General features: G+C 31.1%; 12 protein-coding genes across 12 annotated transcripts; 8 read left to right on the forward strand and 4 right to left on the reverse strand.

The window, feature by feature from the left end:
- Positions 1 to 432: 432 nt before the first annotated feature.
- On the forward strand, positions 433 to 3,633 carry PPL_11276 (protein phosphatase 2C; the record flags this gene model as incomplete). The annotated part of the gene is made up of 2 exons (XM_020582033.1): positions 433 to 851; positions 915 to 3,633. The coding sequence occupies 2 exons, from the start codon at positions 433 to 435 to the stop codon at positions 3,631 to 3,633; spliced, it is 3,138 nt and encodes a 1,045-aa protein (XP_020427336.1).
- Positions 3,634 to 5,211: 1,578 nt separating this feature from the next.
- Positions 5,212 to 8,674, forward strand: PPL_11277 (uncharacterized protein; the record flags this gene model as incomplete). Its single annotated transcript, XM_020582034.1, has 8 exons — positions 5,212 to 5,218; positions 5,319 to 6,321; positions 6,386 to 6,603; positions 6,674 to 7,119; positions 7,197 to 7,515; positions 7,593 to 7,768; positions 7,832 to 8,550; positions 8,668 to 8,674. The coding sequence occupies 8 exons, from the start codon at positions 5,212 to 5,214 to the stop codon at positions 8,672 to 8,674; spliced, it is 2,895 nt and encodes a 964-aa protein (XP_020427337.1).
- Positions 8,675 to 8,815: 141 nt separating this feature from the next.
- On the reverse strand, positions 8,816 to 10,232 carry PPL_11278 (glycoside hydrolase family 25 protein; the record flags this gene model as incomplete). The annotated part of the gene is made up of 6 exons (XM_020582035.1): positions 8,816 to 8,849; positions 8,925 to 9,347; positions 9,436 to 9,627; positions 9,914 to 9,951; positions 10,160 to 10,186; positions 10,215 to 10,232. 6 exons carry the CDS (start codon positions 10,230 to 10,232, stop codon positions 8,816 to 8,818), a joined length of 732 nt encoding a protein of 243 aa, XP_020427338.1.
- A 417-nt stretch (positions 10,233 to 10,649) lies between these two features.
- Positions 10,650 to 12,239, reverse strand: PPL_11279 (uncharacterized protein; the record flags this gene model as incomplete). The annotated part of the gene is made up of 1 exon (XM_020582036.1): positions 10,650 to 12,239. The coding sequence occupies one exon, from the start codon at positions 12,237 to 12,239 to the stop codon at positions 10,650 to 10,652; it is 1,590 nt and encodes a 529-aa protein (XP_020427339.1).
- Positions 12,240 to 12,613: 374 nt separating this feature from the next.
- PPL_11280 (uncharacterized protein) lies at positions 12,614 to 13,070 on the forward strand (the record flags this gene model as incomplete). The annotated part of the gene is made up of 3 exons (XM_020582037.1): positions 12,614 to 12,637; positions 12,661 to 12,680; positions 12,782 to 13,070. 3 exons carry the CDS (start codon positions 12,614 to 12,616, stop codon positions 13,068 to 13,070), a joined length of 333 nt encoding a protein of 110 aa, XP_020427340.1.
- A 193-nt stretch (positions 13,071 to 13,263) lies between these two features.
- Positions 13,264 to 13,479, forward strand: PPL_11281 (uncharacterized protein; the record flags this gene model as incomplete). The annotated part of the gene is made up of 1 exon (XM_020582038.1): positions 13,264 to 13,479. One exon carries the CDS (start codon positions 13,264 to 13,266, stop codon positions 13,477 to 13,479), a length of 216 nt encoding a protein of 71 aa, XP_020427341.1.
- Positions 13,480 to 13,651: 172 nt separating this feature from the next.
- On the reverse strand, positions 13,652 to 15,247 carry PPL_11282 (uncharacterized protein; the record flags this gene model as incomplete). The annotated part of the gene is made up of 2 exons (XM_020582039.1): positions 13,652 to 14,952; positions 15,058 to 15,247. The coding sequence occupies 2 exons, from the start codon at positions 15,245 to 15,247 to the stop codon at positions 13,652 to 13,654; spliced, it is 1,491 nt and encodes a 496-aa protein (XP_020427342.1).
- A 248-nt stretch (positions 15,248 to 15,495) lies between these two features.
- Positions 15,496 to 16,681, forward strand: PPL_11283 (uncharacterized protein; the record flags this gene model as incomplete). The annotated part of the gene is made up of 3 exons (XM_020582040.1): positions 15,496 to 15,646; positions 16,349 to 16,389; positions 16,610 to 16,681. The coding sequence occupies 3 exons, from the start codon at positions 15,496 to 15,498 to the stop codon at positions 16,679 to 16,681; spliced, it is 264 nt and encodes an 87-aa protein (XP_020427343.1).
- A 119-nt stretch (positions 16,682 to 16,800) lies between these two features.
- On the forward strand, positions 16,801 to 19,204 carry PPL_11284 (IucA/IucC family siderophore biosynthesis protein; the record flags this gene model as incomplete). The annotated part of the gene is made up of 4 exons (XM_020582041.1): positions 16,801 to 17,469; positions 17,539 to 18,434; positions 18,486 to 18,822; positions 19,133 to 19,204. The coding sequence occupies 4 exons, from the start codon at positions 16,801 to 16,803 to the stop codon at positions 19,202 to 19,204; spliced, it is 1,974 nt and encodes a 657-aa protein (XP_020427344.1).
- Positions 19,205 to 20,206: 1,002 nt separating this feature from the next.
- PPL_11285 (IucA/IucC family siderophore biosynthesis protein) lies at positions 20,207 to 23,070 on the forward strand (the record flags this gene model as incomplete). Its single annotated transcript, XM_020582042.1, has 5 exons — positions 20,207 to 20,869; positions 20,941 to 21,827; positions 21,879 to 22,302; positions 22,808 to 22,939; positions 23,056 to 23,070. 5 exons carry the CDS (start codon positions 20,207 to 20,209, stop codon positions 23,068 to 23,070), a joined length of 2,121 nt encoding a protein of 706 aa, XP_020427345.1.
- A 61-nt stretch (positions 23,071 to 23,131) lies between these two features.
- Positions 23,132 to 23,655, forward strand: psmG1 (proteasome assembly chaperone 1; the record flags this gene model as incomplete). The annotated part of the gene is made up of 2 exons (XM_020582043.1): positions 23,132 to 23,347; positions 23,452 to 23,655. The coding sequence occupies 2 exons, from the start codon at positions 23,132 to 23,134 to the stop codon at positions 23,653 to 23,655; spliced, it is 420 nt and encodes a 139-aa protein (XP_020427346.1).
- A 305-nt stretch (positions 23,656 to 23,960) lies between these two features.
- On the reverse strand, positions 23,961 to 26,759 carry gefM (Ras-GEF domain-containing protein; the record flags this gene model as incomplete). Its single annotated transcript, XM_020582044.1, has 4 exons — positions 23,961 to 24,836; positions 24,922 to 25,339; positions 25,447 to 25,484; positions 25,671 to 26,759. The coding sequence occupies 4 exons, from the start codon at positions 26,757 to 26,759 to the stop codon at positions 23,961 to 23,963; spliced, it is 2,421 nt and encodes an 806-aa protein (XP_020427347.1).
- Between the last annotated feature and the right edge of the window lie 1,165 nt (positions 26,760 to 27,924).

Genomic DNA, 27,924 nt, shown 5'->3' on the forward strand with positions numbered 1-27,924 from the left:
GTCCTTTATAACAACATAAATCATCATAAGAAAATAAAAAATAACAACGGAATTTAATTACCACCAAATATCAATATAATATATTGTATGTCCATATAGAATTGGAAATTGAATAAACAAAAAGGTGTAAATCAAAAATTAATAACATTTTAAAAAAAGTCAACAATAATATAATTTTTAATTCCAATAATTAATAATTAATACTGTAAATAGTAGTCATATCAATACCAATATATATAAATCCTATCATCATTCATCACTCATCAGCTTCAAATAATAATCTTTCATTGCCAGTGTAGAAGAACCCTTTTTGATACCATACCATACCAATACCCTCCTCTTTCACCTCCCCACCAATCAAATTAATTATTATAATAATAATAATAATAGTCATCGTCGTCACATCATTGACAAATATAATAATAGTTAAAAATGGAAACAGATTTAATGACAATAACAAGGAAATCATTGGATCCAGCCAGTTTTGTTAAAAAACCTGCACCACCACCAAATTCATCGAAACCAAAGAGGCCGTTATCACTACCTCTAGGAGATCAGAATCTACCGCAATCACCTCCATCACTTCTGGGAGGATCGTCATCTTCATCGGTGTCAAGATCGACTTCACCATCACCATCACCACCCTCTACCATCTCGAAAAGTGGCGAACAGGCAATCTACTCATTAAATAGGAGTAATGGAAGTAATGGTAGCAATCGTTCACCATCTTCTTCCACGTCGTCGGGATTCCTAACATCGCCACAGTCCAGCCCTCCTTCTTCTAGACGACCACCATCATTTAAACCACCACCCAAATCCAATAGTATACTATTCTCTGTAATATATGATAAGTATGTAAATCAAACAACTTTTCTTTAAAAGTAATCTAATTTATATTGTCGACTACAATTCAGAACAAGTGCAGGAATTAAAGATGTTGAAATAGATGATATTCTACCAAGAGTTAATCTACAAAGAATTATAATGGCAAGGAATCTAATTGAAGTGATTCCAGAGAGGATTTCAGAACTTCAACATGTAAACACTTTGGACTTTTCATATAATCGACTAAAGTCGTTACCAAGCTCCATTTCGAATATGCAGGAATTGACTACTCTGCTTTTGGCAGGCAATCAATTGCTCATTCCAGCCAAAGATTATATAGATAATACCAGTAGTATAGTAAATGATATCGGTGAAATAGAGTTGGATGAAGACTGTGAGGCAGATGAAGAGTCAATAGGCAGTAGCAGTAATACTAATAATAAAAACGACAGCCAATCAAAAAGTTTATCATTTATAGTTTCAACAACATCATCAACATCTTCCAACGATTTACCACAACATGTACATAAACTGAACTCATCAGTAACAACAACAACAAACTCAACAACTCTAATCAATACCAATAACAATAGTAATAATAACCAACAAGCTGAATCGCTTCAAACTTCAGGGGGTGAAGCGTTACCCTCTGAATTCAGTTATCTCACCCACCTTACAAAAGTAGACTTGACATCGAATATCGCACCAAACTGGATTGGAAATACCTATCTACCTCCTTCACTCTTTTGGTTCAGTCAAATCACAACGTTGTTGGCATCGCATTGCCAGCTCGCAGCGATTCAATCGGATATCCAACATCTCATTTCACTGACTCATCTCGATCTCTCTGACAATGCAATTGGCGAACTACCGGCAGAGATTGGACAGCTTATCAATCTAAAGACATTGGTGTTACGTTCCAATCAACTTGTTGCCGTACCTTCAGAGTTGTCGATGCTCTCAAACTCGCTAACCAATCTCGATCTCTCACACAACCAATTGACTGAACTGCCAGTTGAGTTGTGTCAGCTATCGAAGCTAGACACTCTCAATCTATCGTACAATCAACTGACAGCAATACCCGAAGAATGGTTCAATCCCGACGACGATTTCGGATTCGCACTGCACTCACTCACCGACTTGCGAATACGGTCCAACTCAATCACCGCTCTTCCACAACACCTCTTTTTGTGTCAATGTAAATTCAACTATTTAGATCTATCGGATAATCAACTTTTAGAACTACCTCCAATTACATATGAAACAATCAACGAAGAAGGAGAAGAAGGTGAAGAAACTTATGAACAAACAAATTTCGATTTAGAATCACTTTCAACTTTATTGCTTTTTAATAATAAGCTAAGTCAACTACCCAATAATCTATTCCAACAGCTACCATCGATAAACACACTCAACCTATCGGATAACCAGCTGGTTAGTTTATCCCCGAGTATATGGAGTTGTTGTCATTCACTTTCCACTCTATTCATTGGCTACAATCGGTTGGAATCATTCCCAATGCCTAGCGATTCATTCTACAGTCTGGAGGAACTCTATCTCAACGGTAACCGAGATATTAAGTTCGAATACGATGAATCGATCGATTATTTCCCAAGTCTGAGAGAGTTGGCGCTTGGATCTTGTAATTTAGATGTAATACCACCGTTTCTATTCAAATCGTGCTCACTCGACAAACTCGACCTCGCCAACAACCAGATCAGTGAAATCGATTTGCAATTGGTTCGAATGGAGAGTCTATCGATTCTACATTTGAATCACAATCGTTTGGTATCGCTACCGAACGAACTTGAGAATCTAAAGAACCTCAGGATGCTCGATCTATCGTTCAACTCGATTGAATCGCTACCGAAAGGTTTATTTTCACACAGCAGTAATAATAGTCAACAACTGCATCTTACCCACCACCACAATGCCAGCGATTTGTCCAACCAGTTTGGTGAGACATGCGATATCTGGACAGAGTCAAAACGATTCGATATTGCAATGGCTGAAATGATGGGAAGACGTCCATCAATGGAAGATGCATTTACTATTCGTGGAAACTTTTCATCATCATCATCATCGCTATCCTCATCATCTTCATCGTCATCTAATGATAATCAAGATTTGATTGCATTGTTTGATGGACATGCAGGTGCAATGGCAGCAACCTACAGTTGTAAATGGTTTCCACAGATTGTAAGAACACTCATTGAAAAATATCCATCGCTACCACCTCTACAATGGTTGAAACAGGCATACAGTGAAGTGTCACTACATTTCAAATCCTATGTCAACAACGAGCATCAGGAGTTGAAGTATTGTGGCGCCACAGCTGCAGCGGTACTCATCGAGAATAACCACTATTATGTATCAAACATTGGTGATACTCGTGTGGTGCTGTGTCGAAACGGACAAGCCAAACGATTGTCTTTCGATCACAAACCGAACGACCCCTCCGAAGAAGAGAGAATTCGTAAGCTCGGTGGCTACGTCATTTCGAACCAACATACCGCGCGAGTCAATGGGACACTCGCCGTTTCGAGATCGATCGGTGATTTCTATATGGAACCTTTTGTTGTACCCGATCCTTACCTCTCGATCACCGAAGCACATCCCGACGATCAGTATCTCATTGTTGCATGCGATGGAATATGGGATGAAATAACGGATCAAACCGCTTGTGATATTATATTGAATTCGAAATCATTGAAAGATGCAGCTTACCGACTAAAAGATTTCGCTTACTTCAAAGGATCCGATGATAATATTACTGTTATAATTATTGATTTAAAAAAACAACATTGACGCAATTTTTATAATATATAATAAAATTAATCAACATATATATATATTTATTTTATATAGTTTTTAAACTCAAAACAACCAATATTTACAATATTATCTGATTCAGATATAATATAACAAATAAATATTACTTCAATATGTGTTATGTTGATTTTAAATAGATTGATTGATCATGATCACTAATATTCATTTATATTGTATTCTTAAAACTAGACTAGATAGATCTATGCTAAATATTTGTGGTGGTGGTTGGTATGATTAAATTAATTTTGTACAAATAAATGTTATTACCAAAAAAAGAGTGATTTAATTAATTAACACACAACACATAAAAATGATGAACTTGTTAACCGATTAAAATAAAAAATGAAAGTTTTAAAAAAATTTAATTAAAGTACGTTGGAAAGGAACTAACTATCATGCAAAATATTAATTGATTTCAATTTTTTTTAGATTTCTTTTTTTCTTAATATCCAAGACAAAGGTTACATCTTATTAAAGTGAACTTTTAATTTCACATTTTTTCTACAACAGATTATTAAATAACCAGCTTCTATATCACCCCCCATTTGTCAACACCTATTTGTGTATTAATAGTTTAAGCATTGAACACCATTGAATTTAGTTTCAACAAACTGGACTACATAACCTCAAAGAGAGGTCTTCAATAATAACAACAACAATAATAATATTAGATCTATTTTAGACTTAATAATAATATTAATTAAATTATGTTTATTGTTTTTCTTTCAAACTAAATCAATAAAAAAAAAAAACAATAATAATAAATTAATAAATAAACACACCGAAATACGCATATAAATAATTAATTGCTAATTATTATTTATATAGTATAGTTAATTCTTTATATATATATATAGTATATTAGAATATAGTAATTTATCATTAATAAACCAATGATATTAATAACATCATATCTTTAAATAAATAATAACCACTAAACATTAATAACACACAACTATTCAATAACTATTTTACTATAATACTACGATTATATATTTTTTTATATTGATATTAATAAAACAAAAACAACAAAAAGAAATTAAACAATAATATCATATAACAACATAACAACTTAAAAACAGTCTTTGTCAGTTCGTTAGTTAATTTAAATTTAGATTGTCGATATATATTATTATCCTAGGTATTATATTGTTTTTTTAATTTAAAAATCAAAAACGAATAGCAAGAGACTTCTTTTTTTTTTTTTTTTTGATTTTTATTTTGCGAGTCAAGTTATTTTTATTCATAGCATTATAACCTAATAATAATCAAGATATACTACATCGTTTGTTTCTACTATTTTTCCTTTATTGTTTTTTTTGATGTGTGCCTCATATGAACTTAATATTGATCAATCAAATTAATAATATCAACAACAACAACAATAAACAACACCTTCATCATCGACCCAAACATCATCAACATCATCTATAACGACAAGACAATATAAAAAACAAAAAAAATCAAGCATGCTGATAACAAATTGTCGATATAACAACAAAAATGTCTTGATTTTTATACTATTATTTTTATCTTTAAATTTTATATTTATTAATGGTAGGTAGTTAATTAGTAACCTTATTAATAAGGTAATATATGATAGATATATATAAGCTAATAATAATTATAACATTATTGTTATTGTTACAATTACAAAAAAGGTGTACCAAAACCAAATCCAGATTTTCCAATTTTTTCAGAGAGAAGATCTGTTTTCTTTATCGATTGGATGAATGTGTATCCGCAAGATAAGAATGTACAATTAACTGTTTTACATCATATTTATATCACTCCGAATTGGAATATTCGTAAGGATGGCTTTGATGTGTTTCAATATGACCGTGTCACTGTGAAGGAGAATACTACTACCTTCAAGTGTGTGATGTCGTATGACTCTGGTGTCTATTCGTTCATTCAACAGGATGCACTGAACACCGGCTACAATGTGCAGAGCAGGCTGTTCAACCTGACGGTGGGCGGCGCCGAAGACTCTGAGACGCTGAGGCTGGTCGACGGCGACGGAGCGCGACTAGTCATCAGCGGCCAGGCATTCCAGACACAGCCAACCGTGGAATGGGGCATCATAGAGCAAGACGACGAAGCAGTATCGAGCGGGCGCATCGAGCCGTTTATAGCGCGAGCACCCACCACCAGCCTGCATCACTATATCACCTTTGATAAGATAGAGATCAACAGCAAGCGACGAACTACCACCTTCAAAGGCTTGGCGATCACAGGCGAGCCCGGTGAATATCAAATTGGATTTGTCGACGCCGACACCTGTGAGATTGTGTTGGTGAGCGAACCGATACGCGTCGTGTCAATGTGGTACGGTATCATTACTATGTGTTCAATGTCGACGCTCGTCTCACTGTTTGTATTCGTGTTGGGACTGACAATCCGATTGATAACGGCATCGCGCAGAACCAACACAAAACTGAGCAACTTTTTCAAATCTTTCAACATCTCCATTCTCATCAACAACATCGATACAGTTTTGGAAGGACGTGGAACCGAATCACTTCAAAACTATTTCAAGTTTCTAAGATTATCGATCATACAATCAGTGGTATTAGCATTACTTGGATTGGTTCTATTAATTCCAATTAGTTTAGCAGGTGATAATTCTCTATTTGATATTTATTTATTAACACAAGCTAATTGGTAAGATCTTATCAAAAGAATAATAATTCCAAATTTACTAACATTCAAATTAAAATTTATTTAGGCAATTTGATTCATCAAGATTATTTGTTTATCAGGTTGCATTTCTATTAGTATTTATTTCAATTATTATATTATATTCAAGATTCAATGGTGAAAGAGTTTATAGTCAACATGATTCCAATCATTTGGTAACTTCCAGAACTGTATTGCTGAAGGGTTTACCTAAATCATTGGTAGATTGTACTATTTTAAATGAATACCTACAAACTTCATATTCAAGTAACTATCCAAACGACGTTGATAATTAGGAAAATCACCAACTAATATATTTATTTTCATTATTTTATAGAGGGAATATTTTCACTTTCAATTATATTGGAAAAAGAATATGAAAGATATGCAAAGATTTTAGATTTAGATGGACTATCGGAAACTATCATTCAGATCGATGGCGATAAAATAGATGCACCACTGAGGTCTACAGGACAGGCATTCGTAACATTCAGTTGTGTATCGGATGCACATCAATTTCAAACACAATACTCACCGCACAAATGGAGTTGGGCAAAGGCAATGGCACCTACACCACCAGCCAAATACGAAGTCGAACTGCAAATCAAACAGTGGAAAGCATATTCAGTACCAAGAGTATCGGATATCATGTGGACAAAACTACACAGTCCATCGAATCAACATAGTACATCGTTTACTTTATTCCTACTGGCTCTATCGTTTTTACTATCAATGTCATTTTCATTTCTAGCTGCTTTTATACATGATTCTCAATTTGGTAGAGTAAGTAGTAGTAAACAAAAGTTTATGATTAATATTGTAATTTTTCTAATTATTATTTTCTTTTTTTTTATATATAGTTGAGTCCAAATATAATTAATATTCAAACAGATCCAATTGGAATTACATCATCTAGCTTCTTTATATATACTTTTATTCCATGTAATATGTTGTTGTTTTTGAATAGAGTGTTACCATGTGTGGTCAAAGGTATCTTTGAGAAATCCAATTCTTTCGTTAGAAGTTCATTGAAGAGTAAGATTATGCTGACTACATTCTATGTACAGACTCTATCGATCGTTGGCGTGCCTACCATCTACTACTCTATCATGACAGCCTATCCTTTCTTTACAACAAGAAATGAATTCTTTTATCCTTCAAATTTCTTTAGAACAGGAGGTAAGTTAAAAAACAACAATATTACTAAAGAAAAGAACATTATTCTTATTAAATGTATATCTTTTATCACTATTTAGGAATGTTTTATACACTATTTATTATATACTATGCTATTGTAACACCATTTTTAGATTCATCAAGAATCTATTCATCGATAGCAAATTTGATCAAATTCAGTAAGAAAAAGGATCAAGCTTTAATTAATGAAAGATTCTTGGATATTTCAACTCAATATATTAATATTTTATTATTGGTAAGGAATATAACTTTATCTATTTAAATTAATATTAATATTATTATTATTATTTATCAATAGATGTTAATGGTATCGATTTACGCTCCTATATTCCCATTATTATTTTTAATGACTTTAATCTACTTGATAAAGAAATACTTTTTCGATAAATATACAATAATAACATCAAAGATAAAGAGTCCACCTTCCGATCGATTGTTGGTGGAACCACTTCAACATTGTATTTGGTTTGTTTTGACTAGTGCCTGTCTGTTCCACCTGTTCTATGTGTTTATCATCGATAGAAGCGATCTACTGTTTATCTATGGATTCTTGTTCATCATTGGCTTGGGAAGATACATCCCGTCTTGCTCGAGAAGCTTGTGCTATGGTGTATGCGATGGTGCAGTTCTACCTTGCGTGGATTCCGATATTAAGCTATTCAAACTGTTTGAGGAAGGCGATGACAGTGACGATGAAACAAGGGGCAACGTTAATAATACCAATGAAAAGTATTCAATGGCCACTCGTGACGACGACGGTGTTGTGGCAATCGAGATGAAAGACTATGACAACGACGAAGACGAAGACGACAACGAAAATGGACACGGCAACAGAAAACTCATGAACTCACAGATGACTTTGAATATCAAACAAAACTATGCAGTGGAGGGTGGACAAAGAGGATTCTTCTCTGCACTATTCAGTAATAGATATCAACTTCCTTCACCAAAGGCAATCACTATTAACCAATATACTTCACCACTTTACATTACCGAGCTTTCACATTATACCAGTTTGTAAATAAATATTTGTTTAATATTGTTTGTTTGTTATATTTTTTATGGACTTGTCCATAATTTTAAAAAGTTGGTCATCAACATTTTAGTATGAAAAGTCTTTTTGTTTTTCATTAGAATATAATATTTAAAAATAGATAGGTCATATATTGATCCATTATTTTTAATATTAAATTTTATTTATAATTTATTATCGATTACAATGTTAATTCAATAGGTCGCATTAAGAAATATGAATACAATTGAATTGAATTGAATTGTTTGCTCATGGGTAGTAGTTTTGATCGACACCCAAACCACTAAAATTATTAATAATAATAATAAAATAATATTAGTTTATGATAACAAAAAGGGTATATCTTGTTAAAACTTACCAAACAGTTAAATCACCATTGTATTGCTTAATAGCTGGTGAAGACCAACCACCGAATGGTGAGAAATCACTGAATGAGGGGTTACCATCGTAGTGAGCGTACCACAATGGGTATTTGGCACCACCGTCCCAGTTACCCATGATTGGCTCCCATTGAGAATATGAAGTGTAGATACCGACTTTGACACCGGCTTGCGAGGCACCCTCCAACATACTGTTGAAGAAAGCTTGGTTCTCACCTTGGTTGTCGGACCAGTAGGTACCTGGACCTTCAATATCGAACCAGACCATACCGAAATCGGCATTGTATGACTTGAGGTAGTTGACAGTGTCGACGACTTGACCAGCACCATTACCACATGAGAAACATGGGAAAATGTAGGCATCAACATATTCCATACCACCATCTCTAGCGTTATAAATACTATAATATTTGATAAAATATTATTATTAATATTTTTGATTAAAAAAAAAGTCATTGACTAATCTTTCTTTATGTGATCACATCTTACCTGTGTGGACAGTTTGGATCGGTAGCACCAGTTGACATGTAACATCTAATTATAGCAAAGGTATATCCGTTGTTCTTGAGACATTGGAAAGCTGGAATATCAGAACCTGAAGAGATATCGACACCAATGGCAGCGTTTGAAACTTGGAAGAGTGCGATGAAGCACAAAGCGAATACGACAATTTGTCTGTACCTATCATTATGAATTTAAAAAATTTACAATAAGTTCACGACTATTTCTAGTTATAGAGAGTTATAAAGATAATATCTTACATCTTTAAATTTATGAGAATAATAATTTCTGTTTATGAAACCAGAGGAGCTTATAAATGTTGGTATTCGTCTCACCAAGATATTTTAAAAAATAAAAATAAATTTAAAAATCATCAAAACAAAAAAAAAAAAAAAAGATCTCATATTGGTACCTTAACAATGATCTTTTTCTTGCAAGAAAAAGGGGTTTTTTTTTTTTTTCAAACCAAAAAATCAAATTGGATTCGGATAAAGTATCTCTGGTCTTGAATTTTATAAAAAATCTTAAACTTATTAAAGCTCATGCCTGGGAAGAATTTTCAAAATGATTTTTTGTACAAGATTAAAAATTTGAAAATAAAAATCTCTTTTTGATGTTAGTTTTTATAAAAATTTGATCATAATGAGAAGAGAATTTACAAATTTATTTTTATTTTTTAGTTTTTTATACTTAAAGGATAAAAAAGTTTTACACCGATAAAAAAGATATTTGAAAATATCTAAAATAAATAAATAATATCCAAATACATTACATGCAGTTCCCATTTATCTCTTTAAAGAATTATTTGTAAAGTTCAATAGATTTTTTTGTAAATATCTAAAATTATGAATTATTTTTGAGATTTGAACTTACTCATTTAAGGTAATATTACTAATAAAAAAAAAAAAAAAATAAACAAACTTTTAAATTAAAAGGGATTTTATTTTAACAGTTTATTTTATCGTATTGCGAATTTTCCTCTTCATCATCATCATTATGTTATCTTTTATAAAAGATAATGTAGAGGAAAGAGAAAATTTTGAAAGAAGATATGTAGTAAATGTATTCTCTGCGATTGTCAATGATATCAATGTTCCACAAAACATAAAAAATATCCTCTAAAAGTTTTAGAGTTTTTGAGGGACATATTTTTTGGGCAAAATAGGAGCACCATTTGCTTTGTTTATTATTATTTTTTTAATTTATTCTTCATCACCATCTTCATCGTCATCAATATCTTCTTCTTCTTCTTCTTCTTCATCTTCAATATCATCGTTTTCATTAATTGTGTGTTCACCATAATATTCATATGGATCCTTTTTTGTTAAGATAAAAGATAATGTTGATGACAGAGAAAGTTTTGAAAGAAGATCTGTAGTAAATGTATTCTCTGCGATTGTCAATGATATCAATGTTTTGTTGAGAGCAAGTGAACTAACGAATGAATCTATTGCTTGATTTGTATCACTATTGTTTTCATCTTTGCTATTTATATACTTTGAAAATGTTAAATGGTTGATTGTTTGGTTGTGTTCAAGCATTCTTCCAATTGATTTCAATCGATCGAGATTATATGAACGAAGATGTATGCTTTTGATGGTTCTATTCGTATCTGTGTTTGATTGAGAAAACAAAGATTCATAGAAATCATCTGATAGCATATTACATGATAATGAAAGTGATTCGAGTGTACCATTGGCTTTCAAAGATGTGAGGAATTCCGATGAAATGAACGTCGTAAGTTTATTGGAAAGCCTTTTGTGTTTACAAGTATTACCAAGATGAAGATATTTCAATTTGGTGTTGGTTGCAAGTGCCAAACAAAAATTTCGCCAATATTTCAGGGGAACAAGACCATTATTATCACCACGATCATCATCATCACTATCATCACCTTTCTCTAGAAAATCTACGCATCTACACCATTCCTTCCTAGAAAAACCCATAAATAGTCTGAAGAATACATCGGAACTGAATGATTCCAAGATATTGTTCTTTGCAACGAGTACAAGTTCTTTGGCATCAATATGATCGACATGGATTAAAAGATGTTGAAGTGATTGTAATTCCAGCAAAAACGAATAGGAGATATGCCTAAAATGTTGTTCACCCAAACAGCCATATTCAAGTTCCAATGAATTCGTTCTCCATGCCTTTACAAATTGATAGTATTTACTGAGATCAGCATGAACAACATGGATGGCATAGCTATGAATAAACTCCACAAATGATAGATCAATGTCTTTTTTATACGAAAAGAATTGATGATCTTCAACATGCACTTCAATCTTTAATGAAGGATATTGTTTATGAATTGCCAGAAGAAGGTATGGGTTATTTGTTATGATGATAAGTCTCTCCAAGTTTGGAAGACTATCGATTGTTTCTTTGAATTCGATATCGTATTTACCTTCGTAATGGATGGTATCCCATGCCCCCAAGTACAAAGTGTGAATGTTTTGTTTGTTGTATAATGAATACTGACTATCTTGTTTCCTCGATCCAGGCAATTCAAAGTAATATTCAATATTGGAATTGTACTTTGTTTTCAATTTTAAATAGATTCGGTTTGTTTGAATCGATATAAACTTGAACCAATTCTTACAAACCAAAGATAGTTCGACATGTGATGAATTTAGATTTATCTTCCGGAATAAATCTGAATTCTTATGTCCACTCTTTGGAAGGTTTCTAATGTATGGTACAATGTATTCCTTCAATGTCGATGGAATTCCATTTGACATCAAGTATGTCAATATTTTTTGTTGAAGTAAAAATGATAATGTTTGCATATAAATATAATTTTAAAAAACAAAAAAACATCTTAACTAGAAATAAAAGAGTTTTTTTTAAACAATCTTTCAGTTTTTTGTTCAAAAAAAATTATAAATTTCATTTGTAAAAAGAACAAAAAATAATTCTTTTAATTATAACACAAATGCAAAAAATCAACACACACAAATGCTCACAATTTTTCAGTTTTTTTTGTTCAAAAAAAAATTAATAAAATTTCATTTGTAAAAAGAAGATTGATTTATTTACACAAATATATCGAATTCTTGAGATAAATAATGAATAAAATAAAAAAATAAACATAATTCATATATATATTTACAGATATTATTCAAATATCATTAGATTTTAAATATGAAACTATGTGATTAAAATGAATAATACTAATCCAATAGAGGTAAGATTTTTTTGTTTAAATAGTTTTTGTTTTGCGATTTGGTGTAACTGATATGTTCATTTTTGGGTATAGTTACAAAAACCAAAGAAAAAAGATGCAGAGAACATTGCCCTTTTTGGTAAAGAATGCGATGTTTCAAAAAAGGAAGTTGTTGAGCGTTTTTTTTTATAACAATAATTTAAATCGTTCATCAAATAACAATAATACAAATACAACAACTACTACAACAACTACTACTACAACAACTACCACAACAACTACTACAAATAATACAAATCCAGTAAGGTTAACTTCAACAAGAAACACACACCGCTCAAAAGCTGGTAAGCTAGTACCAGTAAAAAACTCTTATCTCTACAAAGATGTGACTGAGGAAGAGCTTATGCTTTTTCTTGCTATTACGGTACAAAGCCAGGTGGGACATGTCCAATGAATACTATTTTGGCCACATTACAACTGGCGATCAAGTTTACATGGTCAGAAACAGATACGAAAAGATTTCATCTTTCTTTATGTTTTCTGAAGCAGTCATACTCAAACTGTGTAGCGCTCTGAGCACTGTGTATGAAGGATGCCTGGAAAACTCCACATTCATTAGTATCGATGAAACCATGTTGGCCAGAAGAATGAATTGTACTTCAAGAAACGAAAATGCTCAAAAGGTCGAGCCTGCCTTCTACACTGTCATTCCTCCGAAGCTACATCCAACAGGAATCTTGGTGTATCATTTGGCCACCAAAATTGATACAGTTGACGATAAATTTGATGACGTGCATTGCGTCCCATTTATCATTCGTACACTTCCCAAGCATATTGGTTGTGAGCAACCATTTGAAGTTTAAATCATTTGGGTGTCTTGTGTATCTTTATATTGCGTAGTATTTTAAGAGAGAAATAAATAATTCATCTAGGAGATTGAAGAGTTTAAAAAATTCTAATATACCTTTTTTTAAAGAAAATATTTTAATTTATTTTAATTTTAATTTTATTTTAATATCCAATTGCAAATAATATTTATTCTTTATAGTCATCATCACCATCTTCTTCCTCTTCATCATCTTCATCATCATCATCATCTTCTTCTTCTTCTGCATCATCGTCTTCATTACTTGTATCGTCGTCATCTTCTTCTTCTTCATCGTCACTATCTTCTTCATATGGATCCTTTTTTGTTAAGATAAAAGATAATGTTGATGACAGAGAAAGTTTTGAAAGAAGATCTGTAGTAAATGTATTCTCTTCGATTGTCAATGATATCAATGTTTTGTTGAGAGCAAGTGAACTAACGAATGAATCTATTGCTTGATTTGTATCATCATTATTTTCATCTTTGCTATTTATATACTTTGAAAATGTTAAATGGTTGATTGTTTGGTTGTGTTCAAGCATTCTTCCAATTGATTTCAATCGATTGAGATTATAGGAACGAAGATGTATGCTTTTGATGGTTCTATTCGTATCTGTGTTGGATTGAGAAAACAAAGATTCATAGAAATCATCTGATAGCATATTACATGATAATGAAAGTGATTCGAGTGTACCATTGGCTTTCAAAGATGTGAGGAATTCTGATGAAATGAAGGTCCTAAGTTTATTGGTAAGCTTCTTGTGTTTACAAGTATTACCAAGATGAAGATATTTCAATTTGGTGTTGGTTGAAAGGGCAGAGCAAAAGTTTCTCCAATGCTTGAGGGGGACACGATCATCATCACTCTCCTCTATAAGTTCTGAACACTTGCACTCAAAGCCAGATGAACCAATGAATAGTCTGAAGAATACATCGGAACTGAATGATTCCAAGATATTGTTCTTTGCAACGAGTACAAGTTCTTTGGCATCAATATGATCGACACGGATTAGAAGATGTTGAAGTGATCGTAATTTCAACAAAAATGAATAGGAGAGATGCATAAAATATTGATAATCCCAAGAATCATATTCCAATTCCAATGAATTCATTCTCCAAGCTTTTACATATTTATAGTAGTCATCGTAATAGATGTTAAGATTTGATTTAACAACTTCAGAAGCACTACTAGCAATAAACTCCATAAATGATAGATCTATGTTATTGGCATACTGAAAGTATTCGTAGTCTTCAACAAGCACTTCCATCTTTAATGAAGGATATTGTTTATGAATTGCCAAAAGAAGATGTGGGCTATTTGTTTCGATGATAAGTCTCTCCAAGTTTGGAAGACTATTGATTGTTTCTTTGAATTGGACATCGCATTTACCTTCTTCTGAGAAGGTGTCCAAAGCCTCCAAGTACAAAGTGTGAATGTTTTGTTTGTTGTATAATGAATACTGACTATCTTTGTTCATAGATGCAGGCAATACATAGTAATGCTTGTTTTTTGTTTTCAATTTTAAATAGATTCGGTTTGTTTGGATCGATATAAACTTGAACCAATTCTTACAAACCAAAGATAGTTCGACATGTGATGAATTTAGATTTATCTTCTGGAATAAATCTGAATCCTCCTCATCTCCACTATTATGATAGCTTCTAATGTGTGATACAATGTATTCCTTCAATGTCGATGGAATTCCATTTGGCAACAAGTATGTCAATATTTTTTGTTGAAGTAGTGTTGATAATCCTTGCATTTAAATTTAATGATATAATTTAAACAGAGCATGAAGGTTTAATCTGCAACAAAAAAAAAAAAAAATTTCGTTCAACCCAACCCCATACAAATTTATGTTAATTGTTTTTTTTTAAAAAAATTAAATAATATATTGAATATATATATATTGCGTTTTTTTTTAATATTTATTATATTATTCATCATATTAATAAAATCAATTAAAAAAATCTATATTTGTTTTTAATATTACTAAATACAAAATTGAAGATGAAGTTCTTATCAGTTGTAATTTTAATATTTTGTATTTGTATAATTATCAAATGTGATGAGAGATGTCAAAATATAGATACTCCAATATGTAGTAGTGATCAAGAACTTGTTATAGAGAAATATAACAATGGATGTACCTATCCTAGATGTATAACTGTTAATCAACCCAAAACAGACTGTCATTTAACAATACCAAAGTGTCTAGCAGGTCAAAAGATAAAGAATTTTATCGATAAAAATGGTTGTTTACATCACAAGTGCGAGAAGATAGATAATTGATATCAATAAAATTTAAAAAAAAATCAAGATTAATTTTATTTTATTTAAATATGAAATTGAAATTACATTAATTTTATTCTTCTTCATTACTTTAATCTTCATTTCCATCTTCCTCTTCCTTTTCCTCTTTCTTCTTTAAGATCATCATCTTCGTTTCTTGTATCTTCATCATCTTCTTCTTCATCGTCACTATCTTTTTAATATGGATCCTTTTTTGTTATAATTAAAGATAATGTTGAAAAAATAGATAGTTTATATCTTTTAAAAAATTTTTTAAAGATTATCAACACTGCTTCAACAAAAAATATTGACATATTTGTTGCCAAAAGGAATTCCATCGACATTGAAGGAATACATTATAGAAGCTATCCTAGCTTGACTGTAACCCTATTTTGAATAATAAAAAAACACTATTATAATTGATATCATAACACAACTCTAATTTTTACATTTTTTTTAAATGAATGCTTAAGGGTTGGAGCCATTTTTCGTTTTGTTATGTATTATTGCAGAAATAAAAATTGAAGATTAAGTTCATATCAGTTGTAATCTTAATATTATGTGTTTGTAGGTATCAAAGGTTATGAGATATGTCAAAATATAGATACATTAGTGAGAACTTGTTCTAGAAAAACTTATTTGTTTTAATTTAAACAACAATGTATTTCTATTTTCAAAAAATTCTTTATTTGAAATTAAATATTATCTTTAATTAATTAAAAAGAGATACACCCTATTAATTTTAGTTATTAATTTCGAGTAACAACTAAAGTGTGAAATTCTCCAATTTTAAAAGGACATACCCCCAAATCTTATTTTTATTTTATTTTAGGTCTATGTTTTGGCAAACTGGGGTAGAGTATATGATGGTACTTTGAAAATTTATAGTTTTCTAACTCTTTAAGATTCAAAGATAAATTTCAATAATAAAATAAAATAAAAATATTAAAAATTAAAATAAAAAAAATTTTATAATTCAAATTTATTTAATTTTTAATTTATTCTAATATTCTTTAAATAAATATGGATAACTTGGATTTAGAAATTTATCAAATAAATGACTATTTAGAATATCCTTATTTCGTTAAGGTTTTAAGCTTCCTTTCACAACACAAAAATATTTTTTTACTAAATTTGGAAAAAGCACAAGAATCAAGTTTCGAAAAATTATTGGTTTCGATAATAAGAGAACAACTTTTACCTTTCATTTCAACACCATTAATTTTAAAACCAAATATCATTAATACATTCCAATTTAAATCATCATCATTAGAATCATCGGATATTATTAAAGATCAAGTAGGGGTAGCGAATGATATATCATTTAAAGTAAAAGAGATATTTGGATTTCAATTCTTTACTTTTGAACATCCTGTTGTGTGTCGTATAAAGAATAAATCTTTAGTAAATAGCAATAACAATGAAATAGTATTTAAAGAAATAAATAATTGTTTTGAGTTAATCGAGCTTCTAAGAGAGACTGCTTCGTTTTCAGAAATAGACCTGTTTAAAGAAGAAATTGTTAACAGTATCTGTAATATGGCATTGATCTCCACATTGGCTCAAGATAATCTTAATGAAATCAAACAAACTTCATTAAAGAATAATCTTTGCACTCTATCAGAATATTCAGATTTCAAATCTAAAAAGGAATCATCATTTGATAAATTCTTATTTTATGATCAATTACATGTAAATTATTAAATAATATAAAATATTTATATTTTCTTATTAAAATTTTTTATATTTATCTTGATTTAGATAATTGGACATCATATTCATCCTTGTTTTAAAATGCGTTCTGGTCTCAATTGTGAAGAAGTGGTTCAATATGCCTATGAGCTGAATCAACAGATACCTATTCGTTTCATTGGTCTTCACAAGTCAGTTGGTAGATACAGTATGATTGATGAGAATGATAATCCATCTGATTACTTTCAAAGATTATTTCCATCGGATGTTTTTGGTGATGCCATTCAGCTTTATTGTAAAGACAACCAATTGAATATCAATGATTATTTAATCTGTCCAATGCATCCATTCCAAACTACCAATACACTACCAAATCAATTCAAAGAGGAATTAGATAATCGAGTATTAATTATCTTTCCAGAGTCAATTCAAGTACCATCATACTCAACTGCATCCATCAGAAATGTAATACCAGTAATTCAAGCAATTGATTATAATACTTGTGCACCACACATTAAATTCTCATTGCCAATCCAATTGACCAGCTGCCTTAGGTTGATGCCAAATGACTATATTCCAATAGGTACTTCCATTTCGAAAGTACTTACAAATATATCTTCATTAGAGGGATCACCATTCAGTGATAGAGTGATCTTTCTTCAAGAGTTGGGTGGTATCTATCATTCAAACAATGAAGAACAAAGATATCAAAACTTTTCAATGATTTGGAAGGAAAACTCCAACCAATACCTACGTACTCCAAATGATCAACCAATTAGTTCATGTTCATTATTCAATACATCACCAATACCAAGACAACAAACTAACCATACAATATTATCAGAACTTCTTTATCAATATATTGATAATAAGTGTATTGGTATGATTATAGAAAATGGAGTTAAAGAGTGGTTTAACAAATATGCTACACTATTGTTGGAACCAAATATCATATTATTTACAAAGTATGGTATTGCGTTAGAGTCACACCTTCAAAACTCTGTTTTTGTATATAGACAAGGTGAACCTGTATTCTTAATGCTCAAAGACTGGTCTGGTGCTGCTATTAAGAAAGATCGTCTATTAAAACACCAGGAATCACAACTTAACAAAGGCGATGGTATACCACTCTCGCTGATCGATGAGATACCTAAATCTATCCACCAGTTAGGTGATATGGAGTATTACAAGACCTTTTCACACTCTGTTCTTCATAATCACGTATGCCAAATTATAATACAAATCTGTAAAGAGTTCACAATGATAGATGAAACCGATCTGTGGGATATCACTTACCAAATCATTAGATCACAATTATTGAAATTGAAATCAACTGCTGCTCTATACAATCAGGTGATTGAAGATGAAAGAAATATATTCTGCGAAACCATAAAGTGTACATCACTAACTGCTATGAGACTAATAACAAATTATCATGTTTCATTACCATTTGATACTATTAATCCTTTAAATCAATTTTATAATAAATAAAATAAAAATATTAAGAAAATAATACTTTTTTAATTAAGTCGACCAATTAATTATAATATTATAAATGATTCATATTTTTTTTTTTTTTTTTATAACTAATGTGGTATACATGTTTTATTTAAAGTGATTGAAAGGTAGCTTATAGCTACAAAAGAGGTATTTAAAATTGGAGAAGGAGGGTTGTACCGCTCAATTGAACGCTGTAATTTTGATTAATATTCCACCGGTTTACTTTCATGCTTGATTTATCCTTAAAAAGATGTATTTGATCCACGTCATACGATTCTCCCATACCCTAAAAGAATTGTTGTATGAACTTTACCATTTCTAGATTCTATATCTAGTCATTCTAACTATTAAATTTCCATCGCCACATTCCACGATTTGATGGCTTCTATCTACGTTGACAAGGCGTATGATTAGCTGTTAAATCATTAAGGAGTGTGTCTATTCTCGATTGTTGATCGCTGCTATATCCATTAAGTACTGGTATCTGTTCACTCTCACCCGACTAAGAGCGAATACCAATGTGAATAGTATGACATACTGATGGATACCATATCCTCTATCCAGTCTGAGGTGTAAATGATTGATTGTTATCATTTGCCAGCGTAGGTTCGAAAGATATCTCAGACCATAATATCGATCTCGCCAGAAGCATCAAACAATTTTACACCAATCTACATGATTCTCAGTACACTATAAGAACCACTTTTTTGTGTAGCGCAGTCACAAGAGGGCGAAGTCATCCCAACGGACTAGAATAGCAGAATGTAAGATGACAGTGACGTTCTAAGATTTCTAAAAAATTTGTAAAAAATGAAAAAAAAGTGAAAAATTTATGAATAAAAACGAGTGATGATTGCAAAAAAAGGCTTTATGTTAAAAAAAAGTAAAAATCAACTTAACAATGAACAATGCTGTGATTGAACAAATATAAGTTAATTTTTACCATACAAACGTGACTAATGTTTTTATATACAGATAAATAAATAAATATATACACAACTAATTGAGAGAAAAAACAAAAGCAAATGATTCATATAGAACACTATCTTAAATAGTTAATAGGGGGTAAAAATTTAAAAAAAAAAAGCAGTTTGTTACATATGTATATCTATCTAAATTATTTTAACCACCAAATTAAAATGAATTTTTTTTTTATTCATTTTTGATATGGGAACGTTATAAAATCAATCTTTTTTTTTTTCAAAAAATTTAAAATATTTCTAAATATTCTATAAATATGGAGAATTTGGATTTAGAAATTTATAAAATAAAAGATTATTTAAAATATCCTTATTTTGAACAAATTTTAAGTTTTGTCCTTTCACAACACAAAAACAACAAAATTATTTTTATACAAAATTTGGAAATTGCACAAAAATCAAGTTTCCAAAAATTATTGGTTTCGATAATAAGAGAACAACTTTTACCTTTCATTTCAACACCATTAATTTTAAAACCAAATACCATTAATACATTCCAATTTAAATCATCATCATTAGAATCATCGGATATTATTAAAGATCAAGTAGTGGTAGCGAATGTAATATCATTTAAAGTAAAAGAGATATTTGGATTTCAATTCTTTACTTTTGAACATCCTGTTGTGTGTCGTACAAGAAGTAATAGTAATGAAATAGTATTTAAAGAAATAAATAATTGTTTAGAGTTAATTGAACTTCTAAGAGAGAATGATTCATTTTCAGAAATAGACCGGTTTAAAGAAGAAATTGTTAACAGTTTCTGTAACATGGCATTGATCTCCACATTGGCTCAAGATAATCTTAATGAAATCAAACAAACTTCATTAAAGAATAATCTTTGTACTCTATCAGAATATTCAGATTTCAAATCTAAAAAGGAATCATCATTTGATAAATTCTTATTTTATGATCAATTACATGTAAATTATTAAATTATTGTACCTCTTATTTTTTAATTTTTTTTTAATTTTTTTTATTTATTTTCATTTAGATCATTGGACATAATATACATCCTTGTTGCAAATTACGTTCGGGTTTCAATTGTGAAGAAGTGGTTCAATATGCCTATGAGCTGAATCAACAGATACCTATTCGTTTCATTGGTCTTCACAAGTCAGTTGGTAGATACAGTATGATCGATGAGAATGATAATCCATCTGATTACTTTCAAAGATTATTTCCATCGGATGTTGTTGGTGATGCCATTCAGCTATATTGTAAAGATAACCAATTGAATATCAATGATTATTTAATCTGTCCAATGCATCCATTCCAAACTACCAACACACTACCAAATCAATTCAAAGAGGAATTAGATAATCGAGTATTAATTATCTTTCCAGAGTCAATTCAAGTACCATCATACTCAACTGCATCCATTAGAAATGTAATACCAGTCATTGATTATAATACTTGTGCACCACACATTAAATTCTCATTGCCAATCCAATTGACCAGCGCCCTTAGGTTGATTACAAAAAGATGTATTCTAATGGGTACTTCCATTTCGAAAGTACTTACAAAGATATCTTCATTAGAGGGATCGCCATTCAATGAAAGAGTGATCTTTCTTCAAGAGTTGGGTGGTATCTATCATTCAAACAATGAAGAACAAAGATATCAAAACTTCTCAATGATTTGGAAGGAAAATTCTAACAAATACCTACGTACTCCGAATGATCAACCAATTAGTTCATGTTCACTATTTAATACATCACCAATACCAAGACAACAAGTAAATCATTCAATATTATCAGAAATTTTATATCAATATATTGATAATAAGTGTATTGGTATGATTATAGAAAATGGAGTTAATGAGTGGTTTAAAAGATATACAACACTACTATTGGAACCATTTATCATATTATTTACAAAGTATGGTATTGCGTTAGAGTCACACCTTCAAAACTCTGTTTTTGTATATAGACAAGGTGAACCGGTGCTCTTAATGCTCAAAGACTGGTCAGGTTGTAATGTTATGAAAGAACGTCTTTTAAAACACCAGGAATCACAACTTAACAAAGGCGATGGTATACCACTCTCGCTGATCGAAGAGATACCTCCACAAAGAAAGCTAGGCAATCTGGGGTATTACAAGACCTTTGCACACTCTGTACTTCAGAACCACATAGGCCAAATCATAATACAAATCTGTAAAGAGTTCACAATGATAGATGAAACCAATCTGTGGGATATCACTTACCAAGTAATGAGATCTCAATTATTGAAATTGAAATCATCAACTGCTGCTCTATACAATCAGGTGATTGAAGATGAAAGATATTTATTCTCTGAAACCTCCGTCAAGTGCACATCACTAACTGCTATGAGACTAATAACAAATTATCATGTATCAATACCATTTGATACTATTAATCCTTTAAATCAATTTTATAATAAATAACAATTTTAAAAATGAATTAATGTTTACTTGATTGATGACTAAACAAACACTCAACAGCAATTTACCAATTTACTTTTTTTTTTTTTGATTATAAAAATTTTAAAAAAAAACTTAGTTTAATTAATGAAAGGATTTGAACATCATAAATATCATATATTAATTTAATATAAATATTTGAAAATGGTAATTACTTAAACTATATATATATATATACTAATTAATATATGAAATATTAATTCATTTTGTTTTGAATAAATAAGAGTTACTTTGATATAAAACAAACTAGATCCAGAAATTGGGAGATTGAAGAAGAGGAAGAAGAACAGACTCTTTTCGTTGATAGACCTCAACCACAACTAAAAGTATCGTATCTATCAAACTTCTATTCTCAGAGAGATCAATATAATACTAATACTAATTGTATTTCAAATAATTATAAAAATAACAATAGCTAGGCAGTGAAAATGTAGATCTTAAATCAAAACTATTGGTTGTTGCAACAAAAGATGCACCTTCAATATATATTAGAACAATGTTTGGTGATAACTTGAAGGAAGTAGCAGAGATAACTATTAGTGATATCGTAAGTGGTATTGTTGTTGTTGTTGTTGTTTTTTTGTAATCATAAAACAACACTTAACTAATCACCATTATTGATTAGCATCCAATTAGAACCAATGAACCAATTCTTAATAATAGATGCCAATTATATAAATATGAAAATGTATTGTTTGTATTGTGCCAGTTTACAGTACCAGAGGATAGAACATTCAACATGTCAAGACTTTTAGTGAATACATGCAAACCAGAGACAGTCATCATCATCGATTCATTGGTAGACACTCAGTTTATATCATCTGATCATACACATCCACAACCACCTTTTATTAGAACACTCCGTACATCAAACTATGTCGTCGATAGCAATAGTTTCGTACCACTAGAATCACCGAATCTCGTACAAGGTATCACCGCTGCTATTTTATCACAAGTAAGTAGCAAAAGTTAATTATCAAAACTATTACGATGCATTCAAATGACATTAAATAATTAATCTTTATCTTTGATCAAATTAATCAAATTAAATCAATACAGTGTGAAGTAGAAGGTATTCAATGTATTTCATTACAGAATCTTGTTGAATCATCTTCACTCTGTAATTCTAGTGTGATCAATCTCGAAAATCAAATGAAAAAAGTTAATTCCATCTTTCAGAAAGTTCCACCACAATCAAATCAAAGCTATTTGAAGATGGTACAATTAATCAATAGAAGAGATGATAGAGGATTATATATTTAAAAAAAAAGAATATATTGTAATTTTTAAAATAAATGTTTGTTTGTTTTCTTTTTACTTTCATAACAAGCTACAACTTTAATGATGATTAATCAATACAATCAATACTTGTATTAATACAAAGAAATATAAGCTTATATTGTTTTATATATATGTTTATATAATTATATTATAATAATGGTTGTTTATTTTGATTTATTTTTATTGATTTTTTTTTTTTGTAGATGTTTCATACTTTTACTATATATAGTAAAAGTAGTTTAAACTCTGTATTTACAGATGTATGTCGATCGATCGATTGATTATGATTATATTTGTACAGAAGATGATTTTGATTTGTTGAGTTTGTTTAGTGGATTGGTTGGTGATTCAACAAATTTCGAGAAATCATACAGTTCCTTCTCTGGAAGTATTAGCATATCTTTGTCCAAGAAGTTTTGTGCATTTAGATTGGTGGTGAAGTTGTGATATGGATGCTTCTGGAAAAACTGTAGATTCTTAATAAGATTCGATAGTAATGTTAGTTTTTTGAAATTGATTTGCTGCTGTTGTGGTGAATCGATTCCTGTTGATGAAGATAGTAACGATGGTGATGAATTGGCACTGTTGTTGCCATTGCTGTTGACGAAATTCGAATTGCCATCCTCCAGGAAATTGACATCTTGCAATATCAGACCTAAATAGGGAAGCGATGGAATGTCACGTGATTTGAGAGCCTGTCGATAGATCTTCCAGTTCTCGGTGGTCGAGAAAAAGTCTTGCATCGATTTGAACGACGAGGTGTAACGTGAGGGAAGCGACTTCCAGGTGTCACGCAACCGACTGACCGAACAATTGTTGAGTCCCGAGATGATCTCCATCATCGTGTTGTAGTTGTTGATCTTTCTACAGTATTCGGCGATGGTGATGAATCGTTTCAACACCTCGACACGCTTCTTTGGGTGAGGAGTGGTGACCACTTCTGTGGCGACCCAATTGGCAACACGATTCGACATGTTGATCAACGCCATGATATTGGGGGATGTCTCAAACTTGGTCTTTGCAACGGTCCAACATTTATTGTACAACTCTCTTGGCATGATCTTTTGGAACAACGAAAACTCTGCCAACGTCAACTGCTTAGCAATATCATGTGGATGGTGATCCAAGAATGATTTTGAATAGATCTCTCTTGGTTGTAATGACTTTTAAAAGAATATAATAATAGGTTAGATTGGTTGATAAATAAATATTTATAATTTATATAGAGTTTAATTATTTTCTACTTACATGTACAAATTGTAATATATCATCTCTTTGAATCATTGGTTTGGTACTCGCTTTGGTTGGTGGCGAAGAAGTAATAATTCGCTTGCTAATGATATATGTGTGAATGATAAGGTCAGCGGCTGTACCACCAATGGTAAGATGTCTCATTAGCCACTCTTGTACTTGGTGAGCAGAGTAGGTTTGCTTAACTCCAGCCGCTGCATTGTTTATATTTCTGGGTGATGACAACAACTCTGTTCTCATTGTTTCGTACAACTGATCCAAATTGAGTCTATTCACCAATTGTTTATCGATTGCCTCTTTCAATGCTTTCGAATTTTGTTTCAGTGAGAATTGGATAAGCTGTTGATGCATCTGTTCATTGTCTAGGAAATCCCAATAATTGGAATCAATCCAAATTAAAAATATAATTAAAATACTATCAGAAAGGAAATAGAGAAGGAAAGGAAATTGGAAATAAAAAGAATATATATTAATATTAAATATTCTAATAGTTGTTGTTATTATTATTTTTCCTTTACTTACTTTTGTTTAATACTTTCATGATTATCTTCGGTTTCAAACTTTTTAATTAGAAATTGGAAAAGTTCTTCAGTTTCCATAAAATACTTGTGTGTTGTCAACAAGCTGTAGACGAATGAAAGATCGAGTTTGTTTTTGTTGCAAAGGTACTCTAGGAATTGCTCTTTGTTTCCTGCTATCACTGTTTGTTTGTTGTCGTCGGTTGTCTCAAAGACTAGCTTTGATACAACGGTTTTTGGAGAGGATGGACGTTCGATTGTGTTATTGGAAAGCTTAAGTGGATGGGTTTGCTGTGACGATGTTGTTGTTGTTGTTGTTGATGATACTACTTGTGGCAGTAACTCTCTATCGCCATCGTCTGAAATCGATCCTCTGAGTATGCCAGACGATAGTTTGAGAAGATTGGTGAACGAAGTTGAAGCGGTGCCATTTCGGGGTGTCTTTATTCTATATTCTTCGGCGACGCCAAAGTCGTCGTTGGCAACGTAGGTTGGCGAGTCGTCGTCGTCGAACGACTCACGGCGCGCTTCCCACGGCAGATAGTCCCAGGAATTGAGAATATCGAGTGACTTGCTTCGTGGACGAGTGAACGATGGCGATGGACCCATCATTACGATACGACGTGACTCTGCGAGGTCGTCTGACACCGCCACCGTGACACCACGTTTTCTTCGGGTTTTCTCACCGGGTGAACCACCGGGACTACCGAATAGATTCTGGTGTGACTGCATTCTGGAGCTGCCAAGTGGTGAGCCAATGGTGCGGTGTTGCAGCAATCCTGGTGCTGACATCTGACTTCTAGTTGACTTTAAAAAGGCATTGGGTGATGGGTATCCATTCAGAGGTAATGGTAATGGTGGTAGTGGTGAATTTGGTGGTTTTCTATTGACATTTGGGCTGGATGTAGGGGTAATATTTGGTGAAGATAATGATAAATTTGGTTTATTTGGTGATGTTGAACTATTATTGTTGTTATTGTTTTGATTTATTGGTTTTGTAGATGGAACTGGTGGTGGTGGATATTTTGGTCTTGCCGGTGAAGAAGCCGTTGGTTTTATTAAAACTATTGGTGAAGTTGGATTATTATTATTACTATTATTATTATTATTGCTATTATTATTATTAACACCTATATGATTTTTAAAGGTCGGTGAAACTAATGGTTTAAAAACTACTGAACTAGATGTATCAGGTGAACTTTCATTATTATTATTATTATTTTCTAATGGTACAATTGGTGAAGGTGATTCGTTTTGTTTATTTCTTGGTGCTGGTGAAGGCGAAGATGGTTTTGGTGTTCTTTGTAGCCAAGACATTTTTCAAAGATTTATTGTGTTTGTTGATTTTAAATGAAATTGATTTAATATTATTTACAAATAGAAATGATACATGAAAAATATTGATTAATACTATAGAAATAAATAAAATAAATAAAAATAAATAAAATAAAAATTATAATTCTACAATTTGCTTTTAAACAAAAACTAGAGTTTGTTTTGTTTTGCTGTATGTTTGTTTGATTGTTGATGGTCCTTGGATTGGATAGGTGTTTGTGCAAAAATGTAAAACTGTTGTTACTGTTGTTTTTATTATTTAAAAAACATCCACACTACAACAATCAATTAAATATATGAAGTTGGGCGAAGCTAAGCTAACAACCAAAAACAAAAACAATGCAAAACTAAAACCTTATTTGTTTGTTTGATTAGGGAGGTGCTGGGGCGATAAATAAATAAATAAAGAGGTAAATGTTTATCTTTTGTGTGTGTGTGTGTGGTGTGCTTTGAAAATAGCTATTGTTCCAAATAAAATGTGAAGATGTGGGTGATTCTGATGGTTTGGTTTTAGTTTTTTTTTTTCATCGCCCAAATTTGAAAGTAAAAAAAAAAAAGAGGGCACTTCATCGATGATTCTCAAAGAAAAACAACAAAATTATCAAAAAAAAACAAAAAAATATCCAATAGTTTAATAATTTTGGGCAAGTTTTGTTTGAATTCAATTTTAGATTGGAAGATATTTTTTTTGCTAAACAATTGTTTCAGAGTTGGCCAACATGAGTGAGAGGGGGCTCCATTGCACTTACAAATTTATCCACATCAAATCATCTTGTGGTTATCTTTTAAAAGTCATAACTGGTGTTTAACATTTTATAGATTATTAAAAAAATGATCATTTTTTACTTGTGATTATCTAGATTAGATATTTATGTATTTTTTATTATTTTTTTCCTTATTATTATTGCCCAATTTAAAAAACATTGAAAGTGATCGTTGACTCCTATTATCTGAGCTATTCTTTTTATGATCGCAGTGAATAGCTAATGAGAATTGAGCGGTAGTGTGTGACCACTACTCTTTAGAACTAGTTTATTTTAAATTTGCCCAATGACCGTTAAAAAAAAAAAAAACAATTCTTTTTCAATTTCAAATTGCCCAATACTCTTTTTATTCTTTTTATAGTTAAATTCCCAAGTGTGGAATA

The sequence above is a fragment of the Heterostelium album genome (assembly GCF_000004825.1).
Source record: "Heterostelium album PN500 unplaced genomic scaffold PPL_scaffold13, whole genome shotgun sequence".
NCBI classification, from domain to species: Eukaryota; Evosea; class Eumycetozoa; order Acytosteliales; family Acytosteliaceae; genus Heterostelium; species Heterostelium album.